At 40.1% G+C, this 20,284-nt stretch overlaps 2 protein-coding genes across 2 annotated transcripts; both read left to right on the top strand.

Annotated features, from left to right (window-relative positions):
* Window positions 1-11,124: 11,124 nt before the first annotated feature.
* On the top strand, window positions 11,125-14,730 carry Asdurf (ASNSD1 upstream open reading frame). Its single transcript, XM_055616611.1, has 4 exons — window positions 11,125-11,339; window positions 12,484-12,537; window positions 13,374-13,449; window positions 14,651-14,730. The coding sequence occupies exons 1-4, from the start codon at window positions 11,250-11,252 to the stop codon at window positions 14,728-14,730; spliced, it is 300 nt and encodes a 99-aa protein (XP_055472586.1). The 5' UTR covers window positions 11,125-11,249.
* On the top strand, window positions 14,663-18,653 carry Asnsd1 (asparagine synthetase domain containing 1). Its single transcript, XM_055616609.1, has 3 exons — window positions 14,663-16,188; window positions 16,513-16,694; window positions 18,267-18,653. The coding sequence occupies exons 1-3, from the start codon at window positions 14,743-14,745 to the stop codon at window positions 18,523-18,525; spliced, it is 1,887 nt and encodes a 628-aa protein (XP_055472584.1). The 5' UTR covers window positions 14,663-14,742; the 3' UTR covers window positions 18,526-18,653.
* Window positions 18,654-20,284: the final 1,631 nt, after the last annotated feature.

The following is a 20,284-nucleotide window of genomic DNA, read 5'->3' as shown; positions in this document are numbered from 1 at the left end:
TCTGAGACTGACATGCAACCAAGGACCATGTATGAATGTAACCTAGAACCTCTGCTCAGATGTAGCCTGTGGTAACTCAGTAACCAATTGGTTTCCCATAGTGAGGGGAACAAGGACTATTTCTAACAGGAACTCAATGACTGGCTCTTTGGCCTCCCCACCTCCCAAGGGAGGAGCAGTCCTGTTAGGCCACAGAGGAGAGCTTTGCAGCCAGTCCTGAAGATACCTGATAAAACAGGATCGGATGAATGGGGAGGAGGTTCCCCCTATCAGTGGACTTGGCAAGGGGCATGGTGGAGAGGAGGGAGGGAGGGAGGGACTGGGAGGGAATGAGGGATCAGGACACGGCTGGGATACAGAGTTAATAAAATGTAACTGATAAAAAATAAAATTAAAAAAAAATAATAATAAAAACCAAATCCTATTCAAAAAAAAAAAAGAAAGAAAGAAAGAAATCTCGAAGTCCACAACCAGTGACACACCTTCTTCAAGGCCATGCCTCCTAGTCCTTCCCAAACAGTTCCATCAACTGAGGACCAAGCACTCAAACAGATGAGCCTATGGGGCGGTTCTCATTAAAGCACCTTTTGATAGGAAAACCATGCTGGCTTTATAAATTAGGGTTTTGTTTTTTTTTTTTTTTTTTTTTGCATAATTTTCACAATTTTCTATGAATTGAGCTAGTTTAAATACTGAAAATATTCATTCTGTGTAGGTTAGAAATAAGTTAATAGTAAAACAAAAACAATTCAGGTTATTGTCTTTTAAGTATAATATTGTTAATTATCTTTTCAATTTTTCTGTATTTCTTCTGCTTCTTTATTTTATCTGTTTACTATTTCTTCTTGGGTCAGTCTTTTCATTCATAATTTTTTAAACACAGGGTTTTTATTTTAAGATGTTTTCCAATTTTAAATTATAACTATTAAACAATTAAAATATAACTAAATTATACTTAACATTATTGCTTAAAAGTTTTCTTTCCAATATTTTCTATGTGTGTTTAAACTTTTTTATTTCTAAACTGATAGCATTTAACACCCCTCCTTTTCCTTAGTAAGGTAAATTAGTAGTTTTTAAGAACTCAAGTTTTTATTTTTTAATGCTTTTCTACTAATTCTATTTCTTCAAAAATTTCTATTTTTATCTCCTTTAATTGCTGTTCCTACTTAGCTATGGCTCATTGTTCTCTTTTACAGTCTCTTAAATTATTTGAATGTTTAAATTTCATACCAACTTGTTCTCTCTCAAATTCATTGCCTTTTTTTTTTTTTTTTAACTGTTGTTACATATACAATATGACTAGGCATTGCCCACTGCTGACTACCCAGCGAGCTGCTCTTGCTTTCAGCCTATTCTGCCCAGCATGGATAAGAACAGGCCTAGGCATGCAGGACCTTGAGCACCATCATGGCTGGGAGATCGGCTGCTTCTGCAATAGTCCAGACCTCTTAGAACTGAAAAGTATGTTGGAATCCCATTTGGCAAGCTATCTGAAGTTGAAAGAAAAGATCTTCACATTCTTTCTTCAAGGCTGGGTAGAAATGATAGAGAACATATCATTATTCCTTTAAAAGCCAGGCACTGAGGGATCACCTGAGCTTTGAAGATCTCCCACATGCCACAGTTGCATAGCTCATGGCTCCTTGAGGACTAGGGTTCATGTCATCATTTTCTAATTAAAATGATCATTATGTTAGATATTCTATGAAATCATTCCTGTGTCAGAAAAATATGTCATATTCCAATGGGACCTTTGGAAGAAGACAGTGGTCCAATTATTGTGTAATTTCAAAGAGTCTGAAAAGAGGGAATTATTCTCCCAAACTCATTCCATAAGGACAGAATTACAAGACACAACAACAAATAAACACTGTAGGCGAGATCCTTAAACAACTTAGATACAAAACTCCCTAACAATATAATATATCAAACGAAATTTAATAGCACATTAAAAAGATTACACATTATAGTCCATCCTAGGTATATGAGGATCATTCAACATACATTAACATATAAAATTACTATACAAATCAACACTAAAAAGCATAAAAATCATATGATCATCTGAATAGATACAGAAAATGCATTTGATAACACAATCTACTAGAGATGTGGCTCAGTATGGAACCACTTGCACAGCATGTGAAAACAGCATAATAAACAACTAGAATGTCACTTTATGATAAAAAAAAAAAAAAAAAACCCTCTGGAGAAATGGCCATAAAGGAATGAATGGGCCTCAGCATATTAAAAGTACACGTAACATGGGAAAAGGCTGAGAGCTATCTTCTCTGAAATTTGGCACAGGACCAAGATGCCACTTTCAACACTTTTACTCAGCATGGTACTAGAAGTCCTAGCCAGAACGATTAGGTAAGAGGAGGAAATAAAGGACATTCAAATTGGAAAGGAAGAAGTCAAACGACAGTGTTTGCAGATCCAAAGATCTCACCAAAAACTCTCAGAATAAAGGAATTCAGCAAAGTTACAGAACACAAAGCTAACTAACAAAAATCAGCAGTGTTGTCATAAACCAATATTGATTTATCCTAAAAATCAATAAAGAAACCTTACTTACAATAGCTGCATTGTAGCAAACACTAAATATCCAGGAACAAATTTAACAAAAGTGAAAGTTCTAAATAATAAACAATAAGGTTCTATTAAATGTTGATGAAAGAAGTTAAAGAAGACAGGAAAAATGGAAAGACACCTACATTCAAGTAGTAGCGTTAAAATGTCCATAGTACCTAAAATAACCTATAGATTTGAGGAAATCCTTATCAAAGTACTGAAGGCATTGCTTCCAAGGTAGAAAGAAAGGAGCCTAAAAGTTGTGTGCACATACACCACACACTCACACCCACTTATGTACACACATCTAAATAACTAAAGTCATCTTAAGCAAACAGAACAAAGCCGCAAGAACTATACTGGCAACTTCAAAACATACCACAAACCAGCAATAATAAAACAGCATGGTACTGGCACAGAAACAAATACACAGAATAATGAAGCAACAAATAAATCTAAAAATAAAACTCCAAGTCTATAGCCAACTGATTTTTTGCCCAAGATATTAAAAACACACACTAAAAAGGGATTTTCTTTTAATTAATAGCACTGAGAAAACTGGAAATTCAAGTGTAGAAATAAACTAGACCTCTACCTTCACTAGGTTTTTAAAGACATTAGTGAGTTGAATGTAAGATTGGAAACTACAGAAAAATATAGGGAAGCACACCAGAGCTTTGGAATGGACAGATTTGAGAGACCTCCAAAGCACAGGTGATAAAAGTATATAATGAGACAACATTAAAAGTTAAACGCTTCTGGACAGCAAAGGAAGCAACCGTCAGAGGGAAGAGGCCACTGCAGAATGGGAGGAAGTATTTGCAAACTATGTATTTGACAAAGGATTAGCATCTAGAACAATTATGGATCACAACAAATTTGGCAGGGAAAACCCAAGTAATCCAGTTTTAAAATAGATAATGCACTTAAATTAATGTTTCTCAAAAAAAGACATGCAAATAACAGGGTGAGGGAGTGGGGTGGGGTTCCGATGAACTTACAGACTTCCAGAATCAGTTTCAGTGAGACTTCTCAATTTTATTGGGGGTGAACAGGGGCTCTATAGTCCCTAGGGAGTGGATGAGGGGTTCTCAGGGTAGGTGTTTACTGTTGGCTGATGGGGGGGCGGGAGGCTTAAGGTGCTGGGAATGCTTTACATTCCAGGAATTCCAGAGACCTGTGGAGTAAGTTCTTATCAGGAAAACGGAAGTTGAACCTGCTACATGACTGCTCTCAGGGGTGGGGGTCGTGCTTAGAGACATTCTCCAGATGAATTCAGAGAGAAAGAAGTGCGCTGCTGAGGAAGGGAGTCCTCCGTTCTGCTTCAAGCTCAGGAGAGTTGTCCAGACATGGTGGACTCCTACCACAAACATCAGGGTTTTGCAACAGGCCAGAAGGGGTAAAAATCATGTTCAATATCTCCAGTCACCAGGGAAATACCGATACAATCACAGAAAGACTGTGGCTCACTCCAGTAAGAATAACTACCATCAAAGGCAAAAGAAAACAAGTGCTGGCAAAGATGTTAGGAAAATGGAGCCTTCTAGTGTACACCTCTAGTGTACACTTGCACACTTCTAGTGTAAATGTAATTTAACTTTGCAACAGCTATTTGTCCAAGATAGTTGGGAGGTTTCTCAAAAAATTAAAGCCAGAAGTACTATATGATCCAAGCTATGCTAATACTAGATACATAGCCAAACAAATGAAAATGAGTATGTTGAAAAGATTTATGCTTCTTTGTACATTGTGGTATTCTTCCTAATAACAGACATAACTAAACATTATTACCCATTTATTAGCTGATGAATGAATAGAGTATGGTACACAAACCTGCATTATGGTGTTCAATCATTAAGACAAATGAAATTAAAGGAAGAAAGAGAAGTTGCTTTTGGCTTTATAGATAGAACTGTAGAATATGATGTTAAGTGAAAGAAGCCTGGTGCAGAAAAACAAATACCAAGTAACTCACATTCATACAAAAGTTAATTGATTTTTTTTTTCTGTTCCCTTTTTTAAATTAACTTATCTCCCAGGGTGTGGTATCACATACTGGTAATCCCAGACCCTGGGAGGCTATGGCAGGAAAATCTCCATTTCAAGTTTAGCCTGGGCCATATAATGAGCAAGATTCTGTCCTTTCTAATTAAAAGAAAAGAGAGAGAGAGAAAAAAAGTATTGGGAGGGGGTATCTTATCTCTTCCCATTCTCTTTTTCTCTCCTCAATCTAGGTAAGTTTTCTTAGATTTCTGTATATGTTGGGAGAAAGAAAGCATCAGGCCTTAGCCTTTCTGGCACTGGAGACCAGAAGTTGTGAGTAGATTTTGTTGTATGTATTTACTTCAGCTCCATTGATTGTGTGATTCACATTTTATTGGACTTTTTCAATTAGTTTACTTGAGTCAAGGCAAATTGCTGGAATTTGACCCTGTCTTGTCTGTTAGATGTGGGAAGCGTTCTGGTGGAAAATCTTACTTGTGTGAAATAAATCTGCAGACTGTGTTATTCCCCATGGTAAAAATATGAAACACCTTAGAGCTTTGTATACTGAGTGCCTAGTATTGCCGAAGGCTCCAGGCCTCCGGCTCCACAGAAGTATTGTCTTCCATTCTCTGCCATGATTCCCTCCAATTTTCCCAGTTAATGAACTGTGTTTATCTTGGCCTTGCTAGTTTTTGACTGATCACATGCCTCCTGAATCCACATCTGCGCTGGCTGTCTTTTCAGCCTCTGTGCCTGCACTCCCTGCTACCTTACAGGTCGTTTAAACCTCACCACAGTCTTAGAATGACTAGAATTGTTTTTTCTTTTTAAAGCTTGTGTATCCCTTCTCTTTGAAGATAGTTTATCTTTTTCCATACCTTCCACCCCTCTGCAATCCAGCCAACTTTCCTAGATATTCACAAAATTCTGATAAGAAGTACTGAGGGCTTTGCATATTTCTTATAAATGAAATAGCATGATTTAATTTCTATGCCAATAAATAAAATACAGAGATCTGAGTTCTTCAGGAGCTTCCTGGGTTTGGATTGACAGCTCTCTCTATTTTTAAAGCAATGTCACTCTTTGTCATTTATAAATATATTGAATATCTGTCCAGATTACTATCTTGTTGCCCTTTGTGAATTTCTTGCTTATTCTCTCAAACAAAATGTTTTCTAAGTTATCTCAAAAACAAGTCTGCATGTTGAGAGACCAAAAGATTAAAAATTAGCAGCTATTAAATTAAGGCCTGAACTAGGTGGGTGGAGAAGTCCAGTAATACCCTGAGGGGAAGGACCGCCTTACTGCATTCTTTGCCCACCCACTAGACATACAGTTGCTAGGAAACTGGACATTCCCCCTAGGGAGGGACACCAGATCATTAATGGCCTGGGAACCTTCCTATAGCCAATCAATTCAAAATGTAGCATTTTGACCAATAGATGCTTGCCAGGCAGGAATCGCCCCTGACTTGGGCATGCTGGGATAGACCAGAATCTTTAAATCACCCAACTAACCGGCTCTGGGCCCAAGCTGCAGCTTGTAATTTACAATAAAAAGAACCTCATGTATTTACAGCAGAGTCTGTTTATTCCTGGTCTTTTGGGGTTCGCGAACTGGGCAGAACACATGTGAAATCTCAAACTATTATATTTCTAGATGTGCAAGAGAAAAGGTGTTGTGATCATGTTTTAACGATTTCTTAGATTTAACGCCAAAATCACTGATTTCCTATAAGCCTTTTCTCACGGAAAACACAGACAAGCTGTGGAGGAGGAGAAGGTCCTTCCGCCTTTGCCTTCTAGTGCTGCAGTCACATGAGTGTGCCATAGCACTCGATTGCACTGCCAGGGTTTGTGTTAAGACTGTGTTCAACTGGGTAAGAAACTGGCTACGTGAATGATTTCCTCCCCAGCAAGGACACCCCTTTCCTGTGGGCTCCTTTCTGGTTATTCCTATAGTATATACCTTTCCTTGTATTTTTCAAAGAGCACAATATTTTCAGTATTACACTTACAAAATTCATGAGAGCTCATGTTTTTCAGAAAAGAAAATTTACGAATAAAAATTACTGAATTCAATGAATAAAAAAAGGCTGAGAGTCTTTGACTCTTGGGACACAAATACCCAAGTCCAGATAAAAGTTTCTTTAAACACTGAACTAAACTCTTTACCACATGCCTTGCAGTTTAAAATCCAGTTACTGATGTGAACCACAGCAGACTGTCTAGTTATTCTCAGCTTTATTCATTGACTCCAAATAAACTCATAACTAGTTTAAATGTTAGTGCCAGTGGCATAAGACATTGAGTTTTTCAAAGTTCCCCATGTTCTCAATGCCCAACTTCCCTCCTTCCCCCACTGCTCTCTGTAGATACGGCTCCTCCAGCAGCCATCCTATGCGTGTTTTCTCAGGGGCATAAGCTCAAGCGTAGCGGCAGCCACATGTGGGAACATGAAGCTAACACTGAGCACAGCTTCAGCCACACAGAGTTTAATCTTACCTTGAACACCAAGCTGCTGCTATAAGTCACCTGGAACTCAAGTACATTGCCATGTGTTGTTTTGTTTTGTTTTTCTAGGTCAAGCTAACAGCTACTGCATATCGATATTTTTAATTTTTTAATTAATTTTATTTATATATTTATTACAATTTATTCACTTTGTATCCCCACTGCAGCCTCTCCCTTGTCTCCTCCTAGTCCCACCCACCCTCCCTCTTTTCCCTGTGCCCTTTCCCTAGTCTCCTGATAGGGGAGGACCTCTTCCCCTTCTATCTGACCCTAGCTCATCAGTCTCATCAAGGCTGGCTGCATCATCTTCTTCTGTGGGCCCTCCAGGGGAAGGTGATCAAAGAGCCAGCCACTGAATTCATATCAGAGACAACCCCTGTACCCCTTACTAGGGAACCCACCTGGAAATTGAGCAGCCAATGGGAGGTCTAGATCCTCTCCATGCAGGGTCCTTAGTTGGAGTATCAGTCTCTGCAGGCTCCCCTGGGCCCAGGTATTTGGGCTCTGTTGTTCTCCTTGTAGAGGACAAGGTCTTTCTATCTCCCTCTTCCTACATGAGGATTCTGGCATTCTGCCCAAAGTTTGGCTATAAGTCTCAGTATCTCCTTTGATACCCTGGTGAGTAGAGTCTTTCAGAGGCCCTCTGTGGAATGTTCCTGTCCTGTTCCTTGTCTTCACCTACTTCTGATGCCTATTGTATTTGCCCATCTGAATGAGAATTAAGCATCTTCCCTAGGGTCCTCCTTGTTGTTTACCTTCTTTGGGGCTAGAAACTTTAGTATGTTTATCCTATATTTTATGGCTAAAGTCCACTCATAAGTGGATATTGCCTCTGGGATACCTCACTCAGGATGATCTTTTCTGGTTTCCACCATTTGCCTGCCATTTTCATGATTTCCTTGTTTTTAATTGCCGAATAGTATCCCATTGTGTAAATGTAACATACTTTCTGTATCTATTACTCTGTTGTGGGGCATCTAGGTTGTTTCCAGATTCTGCATAGTGATATTTTTAAAAATCAGACAATATGCAGGCAAACACAGATAAATTAAGGTAGCTTTCTTGCTTACATTATACCAATACAGTAGAATTTTCCTACCTCGTTGTTTCACAGAGAAAAAAAAGTAAGACCCCCCCAAGGCACTATTGTTCGTTTGTAAATACGTTTTGGTTAATGATTTGATAAAGCTGAATTACTACAATCAGGACTAGGCTAAGACCGCCTTAGCTATAAAGAATTCTGCCCTAGGATGAGACACTCTATGAAGAAAAGCACCACTTGAATTTGTACAGTGTTATCATCAGGTATCATTTAGACTTTGTCTTTGTTAATTTAGTCGGGAGGACACATTTTTACATGTTTTAAAGGCATAAAAATGTCTACTTGATATTTGCAACTCCTCTAATAGTAAACATTTCACAGCCATTTTTACAGACAGCCATGTAGTGTGAGCCCGCTTGATGACTGAGTCTACTTCAGTCACGCAGACCTAACCATGTTAAAGCATGGCCTTTATCTTTGGAAAGCTAGGTAGACAGTGGGAGTACTGTAGTAGAAATCTAAAAGAAGCTAATTTTGATAGATCTTTTTGTAGTTGTCAGGCTTGCTGAGGTGTATCAGGCATGGGCAGCTTATATAACTTACACTGGCATTATTCACAGGTGACTCTGACCACTAGATTGTGCAACAGAAGGAATGCAGAGTGGAGAAAAGGGCAAGGCATGAGGCATGCAGAGTGAAAATTTGAGGAGGTGTTCACTGTCAGGACCCTGAGAGTGAGGACATCTTTACGCCTCATATCTGGCATTCACCCACGTCATACTCACTTCTTCAGCATGAGAGCCTCAAGAGATGTTGGCAGCAGAAGTGGAGTGCTTGATCTTCACACCCCATTACTGAAAGGAGGCTTCAGAACTAATATTACCTCAAGTAGAAAAGATTTAGTTATCTCTAACCTAGTACTTGCACATTTCCTCCTTTTAGTGGAAAATTCAAATGCTCTGTTCCTCGGGCAAAGTCCCTGCCCCCTCCCTAAAGTCTCTGATAAGGACGCACTAGAGCACCTCTGGTAAACAACAGCTCAGTATCTTGGACTCTATTACCTTCCAAGAGAATTCTTATGCCTATGCCCGTATATCACCTGACTTCACCTTCTTACTCCTATGCCTGCCCCTGCTCCTACTCTATACACTGTCCAACTTTATCTCCTTACTGAGATTGCCTGTGGTCAGCTAGTTCTGCTTCTAAAAAATCGCTGTGGTTCAGTCTGTCACCTTACAAGTGGCTTCTACTTTATCTTACTAAATCTTTTCAGAATTCATTAAAAGCCACCCATCATTGTGGTAACCCAAAGTGGCTCCATATATTGCTAGACCATTGGCTATGGACACTCTAGCCATGCTGAAAATTACTGGAAAAGAAAAAGTATCTTCAATATGAAATAAATCAAAGCAATCCATAGCCCAAGATCTTTCTATTTCATCAAACCCTCTGGAATAATTTCTGATTTGCTGTTTAACATACTTCTATAGACCTTATTATGTGCCTGAGACTAACAATGAATACTGTATAGGTATTAGGTTTGATCTTCAAAATAACCCCTGGAACATGAGCCAGATCTACGGCAAGCACAGTGGGTAGACAGGGTGATGGGAGGTGGAGGGCAGCCCTGGCCAGTATACACGTGCAAAAACTATCTGCGGATGAATTCAATTGATAAGAAATAATGACTAATAACTATTAATATGCTCCAAAGTAGGAAATTATTTGACATCACATAGTGAGAGGTAATGAATATTCTAACATATAGACACAGAGACACACAGAGATCTTAGAACATCAGTTCACAACTTCAGTCTCGGGTTGAAGGTAAACACAGAAACACAGGAAGCTTATCAGTCCAGAGGCTGAGGAACTCATTTCCTCTAATGGTCACAGTTTGACAACTGAATTATCTACCATATCTCTTCTAAAAGATATCTAAGCTGCAGATACCCCTAAATGTTGGACCATTAAACTACACTAAATTCCTTATCACCATTGCTTCCGATGTGAAATAGCGTAGCAGGGATGTGCAAATCAGAAACAAAATAAAAGTTAAAATCAATGAGACAGAAGAAAAAAAGTACACTTAGTTTTATAATCATTCGAGATTTGTTCGGAGCATCATCAGAGGCATGCGTACATGGGCTTACCACATGAAGTACGAGCCGTTAGCTACATGGGTTGTCTCCATTACCCCTTCACTGAGCATTTCCAACACGTCAGAACTTTTAGTCAATTCACCAAAGAATGAGAGATGTCAAAACCAAACCAAAGGGTGCCCAAGAATTCCATCAATAAAGAAATGCCAAAAACACAGTGCTAGGCACACTGCTGATCAGTGACTTACAGTATAAGAGATTGTAACCTGTGAAGGTTTCTAGTTATCAAATCATCCGGGTCTTAACAAAAAGAAAACCCACAAGTTAGGCTCTGCTGCCCTCTTACTCTGCAGCCAGCTCCTTCCTGTGCTGCACCGTAGAACCTAGTCAGCCGGCTGTCACAGCTACAACAGCTGAAAAGTACTCATTACTTTTTCTTGTCTATTTCCAGACTTGACTGAGATATTGCATGGAACAGATAATACAAAATTCATGTGAAATTCATGGATTATAGATTCATATTAAGCCATATTTCACCTGGGAACCCTAACAACAAGTTGCCAAAAACCTTGCGAACTCTGTACAGCCCTGTGATAGTTGTGTATCTGAAATCCGCGCCTCCGGTTCCTATCTTGCCTATTTTTACTTCTATAGTTTATTTGGATGTGAGGGTGAGTTGTTATTTATCATTATCTTCATTATTATTGTTACTATTACTATTACTAGTATTATTATCTCAGGTCCGATAGGGGGCGACACAGAACGCTCGTCGACTCCGAAATAGCCTTCCAAGCAATTTTTTGCGCCTTTAGCCGAAAACGAGTTTGCACATGCGCACAACTACTCTATGGTCCGCCTTTTCACCCCGCCCTCCGCGTGCCCGCCACTGCGCAGACGTAAGTGTGCGGACTTCATTGGTCGGGGTGCTGGAAGGGGCGGGGTTCAGCGCGGAGACCCCGCCCTGGTCCGGAACTTCCTGCTGCGGCTTCCTTCTGGACGCGGCCCTCCGGCGTGCGGCGCGGCGTGGAGATGCCGGGCTGCGGGGCGCAGTCCGGCGACCGCCCGGGGCCGGCGCCCGCCCACACGTCGCCTGCACAAGCCGAGGCCCTTAGCAGTAAGGTGCGGCGGGGGGCCGGGGGCTGGGGGCGGTGGGCGGCGGCCTCCCCGGCCGGTCTCGGCGCTCGGCAGCCGGTCGCCCGTCCTCCCTGCAGATTTGCGAGGAGGGAGACACAGACGCCCGTCCTCTGAAGACAGCAGGGTGACGCTGGGGCAGAGGTTTCGGTGGGGTTTTCCCCTTAAGCCCTTGCACCGCTACTCACACCCCTTCAAACAGATTTGTGGTTCTGTGGTTATGCCTCATCCAGTTAGCCACGCACCCACCTGTTTGCCGTCCTTGATGTCAGTCACGGAAGTTTAAAAGTCTGCCCCGTTCTTCCAGCCACCGTGACCCAGGCATGACCCACCATGACTTCAGCTGTCTGTTACCTTAAAATATATCCTCAACTTCGAATGATTCTAAAAACATTCTAAAAATGTAGTGCTAACTTATATATATATATCTGTCGATATATATGCCTGTCGATCCCGTAAGAAGCATAAGAGCACTGCACAAGCAGGCTTGACTTTCAAGGAGGATGTACTCATGTAGCTTATAGTTAGTGCAGCTCTCACCTCTGCCAGTGTGGAGGCATAGGGTACATACCCAGGGGTAGGGCTGAGTTCTCAGAATACTCTGGCCTCTGCTGCAACAAGCCTCTTAATATTGTGTGTAGCAGTGTGTTACTGCCTAGTTAGACATTCATCTGACGGTCTGGAACAAGCCTAGCGATAGCAGCAGTGCACAGTCCGTGATACACAATGGCAATGATCCAAGGGTGGAAAATGACGTTTTATCACCCCAGTTAGGGCATTCAGTATCACTTGTTTTATCTGAGTGTCTGGCTGACATCTAGTACATCATGAATCCCGTTGCTTATTTCTCTTCCTTTAGACTCCAGCAAGACTTCACAGAGTTAAAGGACTGGTATTAGTTTGGGTAGACAGGGTCTCACTTTGGTCAAAGGTGTGTGCCATGTGCTGACTGGCCCCTGGCAAGTCCAGCTGTTTTCTGCTAAGCCGCACTGAGTGCTCTTGCAGCTGTGCAGTGTCCACGTAGGCAGCTAGTCTGTGGCTTTCCCAATCCCGTCTAGTTTTAAAGCAGTGACTCACTAAACATACTTTGAAAATTTCCACTTAAGGGTTTTTTCTTTTATTTTTTTAATAGATCAAAGAACAAAAAGTTGTTGTGGATGAACTTTCTAACCTGAAGAAGACTCGGGTAAGTTACCGTAGGAATCCAAATAGCATACAGTATATTAAAATTACAAGTTAGATCATTTATGCTGAAATTACAAGATTCTAACATCCTAATTTTAAAACTAAAATGATTTGTTTTGTTTTTTGTATATGTTAATAGATCTCAAGGTTGAAAAAAAAATCCTTTCCTATTATATTTTAACAAAAAAGAATGAGTTACCTCATTTTCCACAGAAAGCCTTAATATTCCAAATATTTAACCCGTTTAATGCCTTTTTTATGAATGTGCTTATGAACCGGCCGCCGTTTCATGCGTAGATACACTGAAAAAATACGTCTTAAATGAAAAAGTGATTTTGAAAATAGTAATGAAGTTTGAAGACAGCAAAGAACTACAGTGTTGTGCCCATGTGGTAATTTAAAAAGGACCTTCACGGTCCTCCGGGGAGTAGTCCACGCGTGTTGTCGCTCTGCTTGGGTTCCACTGGATTTGGAGGTCTTCGTAACCGCCGCCTCGTTCGAGAATATGGCAGGGTCCAGGTTTTTCCCTCAAATAAAATGATTTAACTTAAAAAAAAAAAAAAAAAAAAAAAAGGACCTTCACTGCTCAGAAAAGATCTCCGTGTGTTACTTATTTATAAAGTAAATGATAAGCCTGTGGGCTGGGATAGCCCTTGTTGCTGAAAGTAAAGTGATATGATGGCACATGTGTGCAAATGGCCATTTCTGGCTTTGTATATGTTTATATTCGGTAAATTATTGTTCTGAATATTTCTGAAGTTCAACAGTAAGTGATAATAGGATTCTCTTTAGTATCACTATGCAATCACATGCTGATATTGTAAATTTCTTTTGCAGAAAGTATACAAGCAGCAACAGAACAGCAACATATTCTTTCTTGCAGATCGAACAAAAATGTTATCTGAAAGCAAAAGTAAGTAGTCATCTTTTTGCTGTAGAACCTTTTGTAGGCTTTTTGTGGGGTTTTTAATGGTACCTCAGTTAAACCCTGTCTGAATGAGTGTGAGTGTGAGTGTGAGCCTTTCACAGTTGTCTACAGATTAAAAAGAAAATCTTCAGCTGGATGGGGCTGGATTTTGACTGGCTTGATCTTGGCAAGCAGCCACAGCTGCTGTGAATTCATACTCATAACCCCCTTGTGTTTGGAAGATACTGTCTTGCAGCAGTCTCCCCAGGCTCTTGTTCTCATGATGGTGTTTCTGTCCCCTCTTGTACTCTGATCCCAGAGCCGTGGTCATTAGAGACACCTCTTACTGGATGTAGCTGTACAGTTTGGAACTGAATGCTCCACAGCCACTTACTCTCTGCACTGGTACCAGTTGTGGTTCTCTATGTTAACTGCCATTCACTGCCAACAGAGACTTATCTGATGAAGGTTGAGAGCTGAACTAATAAGGAACTGTTGGCAGTTGATGGCTGCCAGGAGAGGGAGCGTCAGCTCCCAGGGATATGCCCCTTGGTAGATTGCCCAAGCCCCTGTAGGAGATAGGCAGGGTGGAGTCAGAAGTGGCTATGACCAAAATATATTATAAACATGTATGAAATTTCAAGAAATAAAAAATTACTTATAACTTTAAGATGGATTTGCTGTAGTTACTACGCATGCATTTATAAGAGCTTGACAAAAGTATGAAAAAAAATCATTACTTTGCCTATGTGTGAGCGGGACACTTTGAGCCACTAAGGCAGCAGTTTTCAACCTGTGAGTCAAGACCCCCTTGGGGGTGTCATATTTCAGATATTTGCATAACATTTATTTTGTATATCAGATATTTATACTACAATTCAAAACAGCAAAATCAGAGCTATGAAGTAGCAATGAAATAATTTATGGTTGGAGTCACTACAACATGAAAAGCTATATTAAAGGGTTGCAGCATTAGGAAGGTTGAGAGGAATTTTAAAATTGTATATGTACAGTGCTTAGCCAACTGTACTCAGTAAAAAGAAACTATTACCAAAATATCAGTATTTTTTGTCACTAAAACACTGAATTGTTACTGACAATTGTACTCATACAGTTTAATGTTGAGAAGTAGCCTGTTTTGTTCATGAATTAATGGGTAAACATCACTGAACTTTTCAATATTTTTTTTCTCACTCCCTCCTAACAGATACATTAGATGAGCTAAGAAAAGAATACCAAGCATTAGAAAACCCAGAGACGCCCAAAGCCAAGACACAGTCACCCTGACCTCACATAACCATGTGTGGCATATGCTGTACCGTAAGCTTCTCTGTTGAGCACTACAGTAAAGACTTAAAAGAGGATTTACTATACAATCTGAGACAACGGGGCCCCAGTAGTAGCAAACAGTTGATAAAATCTAATGTTAACTATCAGTGCTTATTTTCTGGTCATGTTCTTCATTTGAGAGGTGCTTTGACTACCCAGCCTATGGAAGATGAACGTGGTAACGTGTTCTTATGGAATGGAGAAGTTTTTAATGGAGTTAAAGTTGAAGCAGAAGACAATGACACTCAGATTATGTTCAGTAGCCTTTCTGCCTGTAAGAATGAGTCTGACATTTTGTCACTGTTCTCTAAAATCCAAGGTCCTTGGTCTTTTATATATTATCAAGCCTCTAGCCATTACTTATGGTTTGGTAGGGACTTTTTTGGACGGCGTAGCTTGCTTTGGCATTTTAGTAATCTGGGCAAGAGCTTCTGCCTTTCTTCAGTTGGTGCCCAGATATCTGAAGTTGCAGATCAGTGGCAAGAAGTTCCAGCATCTGGGATTTTCCAAATTGATCTCAATTCTGCTGCTGTTTCTAGATGTGTGATTTTAAAATTATATCCTTGGAAACACATTTCTAAGGAAAATGTTGTTGAAGAATGTGCTAATGATCTGACTCAGACTCTAGCAAAATTGCCACCGTTTGTATCAGTGGTAGCAAATGAAGCCAAACTGTACCTTTCGAAACCCATTGTTCCCTTAAATAAGAAGCTGCCTCAGGTTCCACTGGAAACTCACTGTAGAAACCGTTCCAGCATTCCAGGAACAAAAGAGACACTTGAGGTATTTCTCACAGAACAACACACACAAAAAGTAGTTCAGCAGTTCATTGATGTCCTGAGTGTTGCAGTCAAGAGACGTGTCTTATGTTTAGCTAGGGAAGAAAACCTAGCATCGAAGGAAGTTTTGAAAACTTGTAGTAAGAAAGCAAACATTGCAATCCTGTTTTCTGGGGGTGTTGATTCCATGGTGATTGCAGCCCTTGCTGATCGTCATATTCCTTCAGATGAGCCAATTGATCTTCTGAATGTGGCTTTTGTGACTAAACGAAAGACACCTATTCCTAACATCGGAAGAAAACAGCAAAACCCCCATGACATCCCTTCTGAAAAGCCCTCTCAGAGTAGTGCTGTGGTTCAGGATCCTGATGATGCTGAAGTGCCAGACCGAGTCACAGGAAAAGCAGGACTAAAGGAACTCCAGTCTGTTAGCCCTTCTCGAATTTGGAATTTTGTTGAAATTAATGTTTCTCTGGAAGAACTACAGAAACTAAGAAGAACTCGAATATGTCACTTAGTTCAGCCGTTGGACACAGTTCTGGATGACAGCATTGGTTGTGCTGTCTGGTTTGCTTCCAGAGGAATTGGTTGGTTGGTGACCCAGGATGCTGTGAGATCTTACAAGAGCAGTGCAAAGGTATACTCTGTAACTTGCTCAGGATTGCGGAGACCTAATTTTAACTGATGCTTTCAACATTTAAGGTTGCAAGCTAATACTGTATTTTAGTTACACTTTCTAATGCAGTGTATATTGTTTTGTTGTTGTTGTTTGTTTGTTTGGTTGGTTTTTTGGGTTTTTTTGTTTTGTTTTTTGTTGTTTTTTTTTTTTTTTTGGCTATTTTCTTCTGATTTTCCTTCTAAAAATGTTAGGGCTATAACTTTTTAGGCTTTATGAGAAAATAGACCATATATTCTCTGTCCTCTTTATCCAGTCTCTGACTTCCTTTGATCTTCTATATAGGTGATTCTCACAGGAATTGGTGCAGATGAGCAGCTGGCAGGTTACTCCCGTCATCGTGTCCGCTTTCAGTCCCATGGTCTAGAAGGATTGAATGAGGAAATACAAATGGAACTGGGTCGCATTTCTTCTAGAAACCTTGGTCGTGATGACAGAGTTATTGGTGATCATGGAAAAGAAGCAAGGTAACTCATTACTGAATGCTTTTTTAGTAAAACTACAAAAGGAGACTTTACGCTACTTTTCCTTGGATACTGGTCCCTTGCTAAACAGGAGCACTGACACTCTATCCCAGCTTTATGTTATAAACACAGGCCAGAGCAAAGCTGAAGGAGCCAGGGAGGAGTTGCTTTTGCTTTGTTGATTCGTTGGTTGGTTGGTTGGTTGGTTGGTTGGTTGGTTGGTTGGTTGGTTGGTTGGTTGAGACAGGGTTTCTCTGTATAGCCTTAGCTGTCCTGGACTCACTTTGTAGACCAGGCTACCCTCCAACTCACAGTGATCCACCTGCCTCTGCCTCCCTGAGTACTGGGATTAAAAGCGCATACCACCATGTCCAGCTTGAGCAATTGCTTCCTAATAAGCAACTTTGCAGTCATGTTCTAAGGTGATAGAATGTTAAATCTTTTTAGGACCATAATGTAAACAAGACTATAGAAGTGAAAGCAGGATGATATATTTCCAAGTACAGGCAGTTTAAGAGTTTGGTTTTACACCACAAACCCACCATGAGTTTCTCCTCCCATGTTGTAGGATTTTGTTCTGTCTATGCAGGCATGTCTCCTGTAGTAGTCTGTGGAGGTCTCAGTCCTGGATTCCAGTCTTTTGCATGTTTGTTTGTTTTTGTTTTTAAACATGTTTTTGTTGTAGATGGCCAGAATCTTCACAGAGACCAAGGCACTTTCGTGTATGCTTTTTAAATCATGGGTTTATTTTTACCTACAACATTTCTTCTGGTGATAGTAAAGACATACTTAAATTCAGCATTTTAAACATTAAGGATGAAAAGAGATGTAATGGTATGAAGAGTAGGACTATGGAGCTAGGTATGATGGTTTACATTCAGCAGGCAGAGTGGAAAATCATGAGGTCAAGGCCTGGGTTATATAGCAAAACCCTGTCTTAAAAGTAAAAATGAGTGAAATTGTTTGAATAGCTGGTAAGTGGCATTTCCTTGAAGGGATTCAGCAGAAGATCATATAAGCCTCATGAGAACAGGGACATCATAGTACACTTACCTCCCTCTATCTGTCTGAGAATTGTCTGCACCTTTATTTCATGCTCTCGACCCATTGTTAGGATTGTGTTCACCCAGTTCTTCATAGGTTGCCAGTGCTAGTCCAGATTGTATTGTCATTGCTGTTCTGTTTTTCAAGACTTTGTTTTATGATAAATAATATGAATATGAAAAAAAAAAGCATCAAGGGTTGAAGAAAAGGAAAAAGAAGCAAAAGGGTAGAATATTACTCAACATTCAGTTTCTGTAGACATGCTCAAATCAGACATAAGTTAGGTTATTAAGGATCTCATGAATATACCAGGGCCATCTTCAAAGATACTATGAAACAACTTGAAATTATATCTTAATATCATAGACAACTAATTTATTTAGAGTTAGATTATTTAATGTATATAAAATTGCCACATTTTAAAATATCTTTTCTGTGTGGCTTAATTTTAGCCATTAAAATATGTAAATATCATTAACAGACTTTATTTTTTTAATAGTAATCACTGACAATTTTTTTAATGAATTTTAGATTTCCTTTCCTGGATGAGAATGTTGTGTCTTTCCTAAATTCCTTGCCAGTTTGGGAAAAGGTAGACCTGACTTTGCCTCGTGGAATTGGTGAGAAGCTCATTTTACGCCTTGCAGCTATGGAAGTTGGTCTCCCAGCCTCTGCCTGTCTGCCAAAACGGGCCATACAGTTTGGATCTAGAATTGCAAAACTGGAAAAAACTAATGAGAAAGCATCTGATAAATGTGAAAGACTCGGGATACAAGTGAATCAATTGTAAGAAATTTTTTAAATGTGGAAGACTCCAAATTCTACATTAAAAAACCTCTCATGATTACATCATAATATGATTCTACCATGTAACAACATTTTGTGACAGTTATGTAAAAATAAACAACTACTGCCTTATTGTGCTTTCAGTTTATTGTGTGAATTTTTACTTTCCTGTGAAAGCTTCTTTTGATCAGGCATATGAGCTGAGTTGGGTGGGTTTTCTAGATGCCCTCAGCATTGGAGTTCTCAGAAGAAAGCCTACATATGTACAGGGTTATAATTGGTATTTCTGGAAATTTCAACTGAGAAAGGGGGTGAAGTGGGCTGGAGGTGAAGCAGTATCAGGCTCTTTAAGGACTTGAGTTCCAGTTTGCGAATACGCGACAGGGCCTTTGGATGGAATTGCAAAGAGGGCATGGAAGATCGCTTTCACATGTGTTCCATCTGGTTATTCCTGTGTTAAATCATTCTGAGTGTAAATTCCTGAGTTCTGTAAGCACACTATTAACACTGCAGAGGGAGGGGCTTGTATGAGAGAGAGCTCACTTCTAAAAGCCTGGAGAGGAGCAGAGGCCCTGACTTGTACTGGGCATTTGAAGTGCCAATCTTGTAGGACTGAGCTCTTTAAACTGGGACCTGACACTGACTCCTGGTAGACAATGTCAGAACTGAGTTAGATTACAGAGCTCCGGGTAATACTCAGATACAGGCTGTGGGGGAAACCCAATGTCCTGTAGAAATGTGGACAGATTGTTTGCTCACAGTCTTCATAGGAGCTGTATCCACAAATAACTAAATTTGCTGTTATCTTCAAGAACCTCAGCTTGGGCTTTGACGATTCCAGAACTAAAATTTTGAGAAACAAGCAATTTGGGTTTTATATTTTTGAGACTTAATACACTTGTCACTACTCATTTTCCTACTTTTAAAGAATTCCTTTAAACGTTCTCTGGTCCCCCAATTTTCCTTGTCCCATTCTTAACCATTCACAGATGAGTTAATTACCCAAGACCTGTTTTTGCTGCACAGCACCAGAACTCTATCAGAGTTCTAAGTGGAAGTTCTGGTGAGTGGGAGTCCAAAAGCAAAGGTGCCGATAGAATTGGTTTCCTTGGAGTCATAGCCTGATGTGTATTTGCATTATGATTTCCAGCTTGCTTATGACTAGAAGTATATTGTTACTTTCTTTACACTAAAAACGGAAATGGTTATTTACCCATCAAATGGCTGTTTCTGTCACTGTATTGTGTATCAAACTGATAGCAATCTGACCAGCTCTTGCCTACCCCATCAAGATGTCACCACAGCTCAGTATCACTCCTACACTCTTGAGCTATTAATCACCTTGTAATATTACTGTTGGGAATCTGTGGGCTGACAGGTTTGTGATCCTCTCATTTGAAGTAAAGAATTGTTAGGAGGCTGACAGACTAGCCTGACAGGCTTTCCTGTGCCTGAGTTCCTGGTAAATGAAGTTTCATGCATAGTGCCTACAATTAATAACTTCATTGCTCAATGAAAAATTCAAGGACAGTTAAACTTCCTCTGACCAGGCAGCAGCAACTAACAAAAGTTGTCCAAGCCCTTCTCTTATGAAACAGATTCATTGGCTTCTGAGAGTTGTAGCTCTCCTCTGTTCTTCTGGGCTATTCCTTCTTTGTCTTCTGCTGACCCCAACCACCTCTAAATGTACAACTGCATTCATTCTCTCCCTTTCCCTCTCTTCCTTCTCCCTCTCCCCTCCCTCTCTCTCCCTTCTCTCTCTC

The sequence above is a fragment of the Psammomys obesus genome, unplaced genomic scaffold (genome assembly GCF_907164565.1).
Source record: "Psammomys obesus unplaced genomic scaffold, mPsaObe1.curated_primary_1811, whole genome shotgun sequence".
In the NCBI taxonomy this organism is placed as follows: domain Eukaryota; kingdom Metazoa; phylum Chordata; class Mammalia; order Rodentia; family Muridae; genus Psammomys; species Psammomys obesus.
This window is presented reverse-complemented; position numbering and strand designations above follow the sequence as displayed.

Coding starts and splice junctions, on each gene's coding strand:
- Asdurf (XM_055616611.1), top strand. CDS start 11,250: ATGCCGGGCTGCGGGGCGCAGTCCGGCGACCGCCCGGGGCCGGCGCCC. Junction 11,340..12,483: donor CCGAGGCCCTTAGCAGTAAG/GTGCGGCGGGGG, acceptor TTTTTTTAATAG/ATCAAAGAACAAAAAGTTGT. Junction 13,450..14,650: donor AATGTTATCTGAAAGCAAAA/GTAAGTAGTCAT, acceptor CCCTCCTAACAG/ATACATTAGATGAGCTAAGA.
- Asnsd1 (XM_055616609.1), top strand. CDS start 14,743: ATGTGTGGCATATGCTGTACCGTAAGCTTCTCTGTTGAGCACTACAGT. Junction 16,189..16,512: donor CTTACAAGAGCAGTGCAAAG/GTATACTCTGTA, acceptor TCTTCTATATAG/GTGATTCTCACAGGAATTGG. Junction 16,695..18,266: donor GATCATGGAAAAGAAGCAAG/GTAACTCATTAC, acceptor AATGAATTTTAG/ATTTCCTTTCCTGGATGAGA.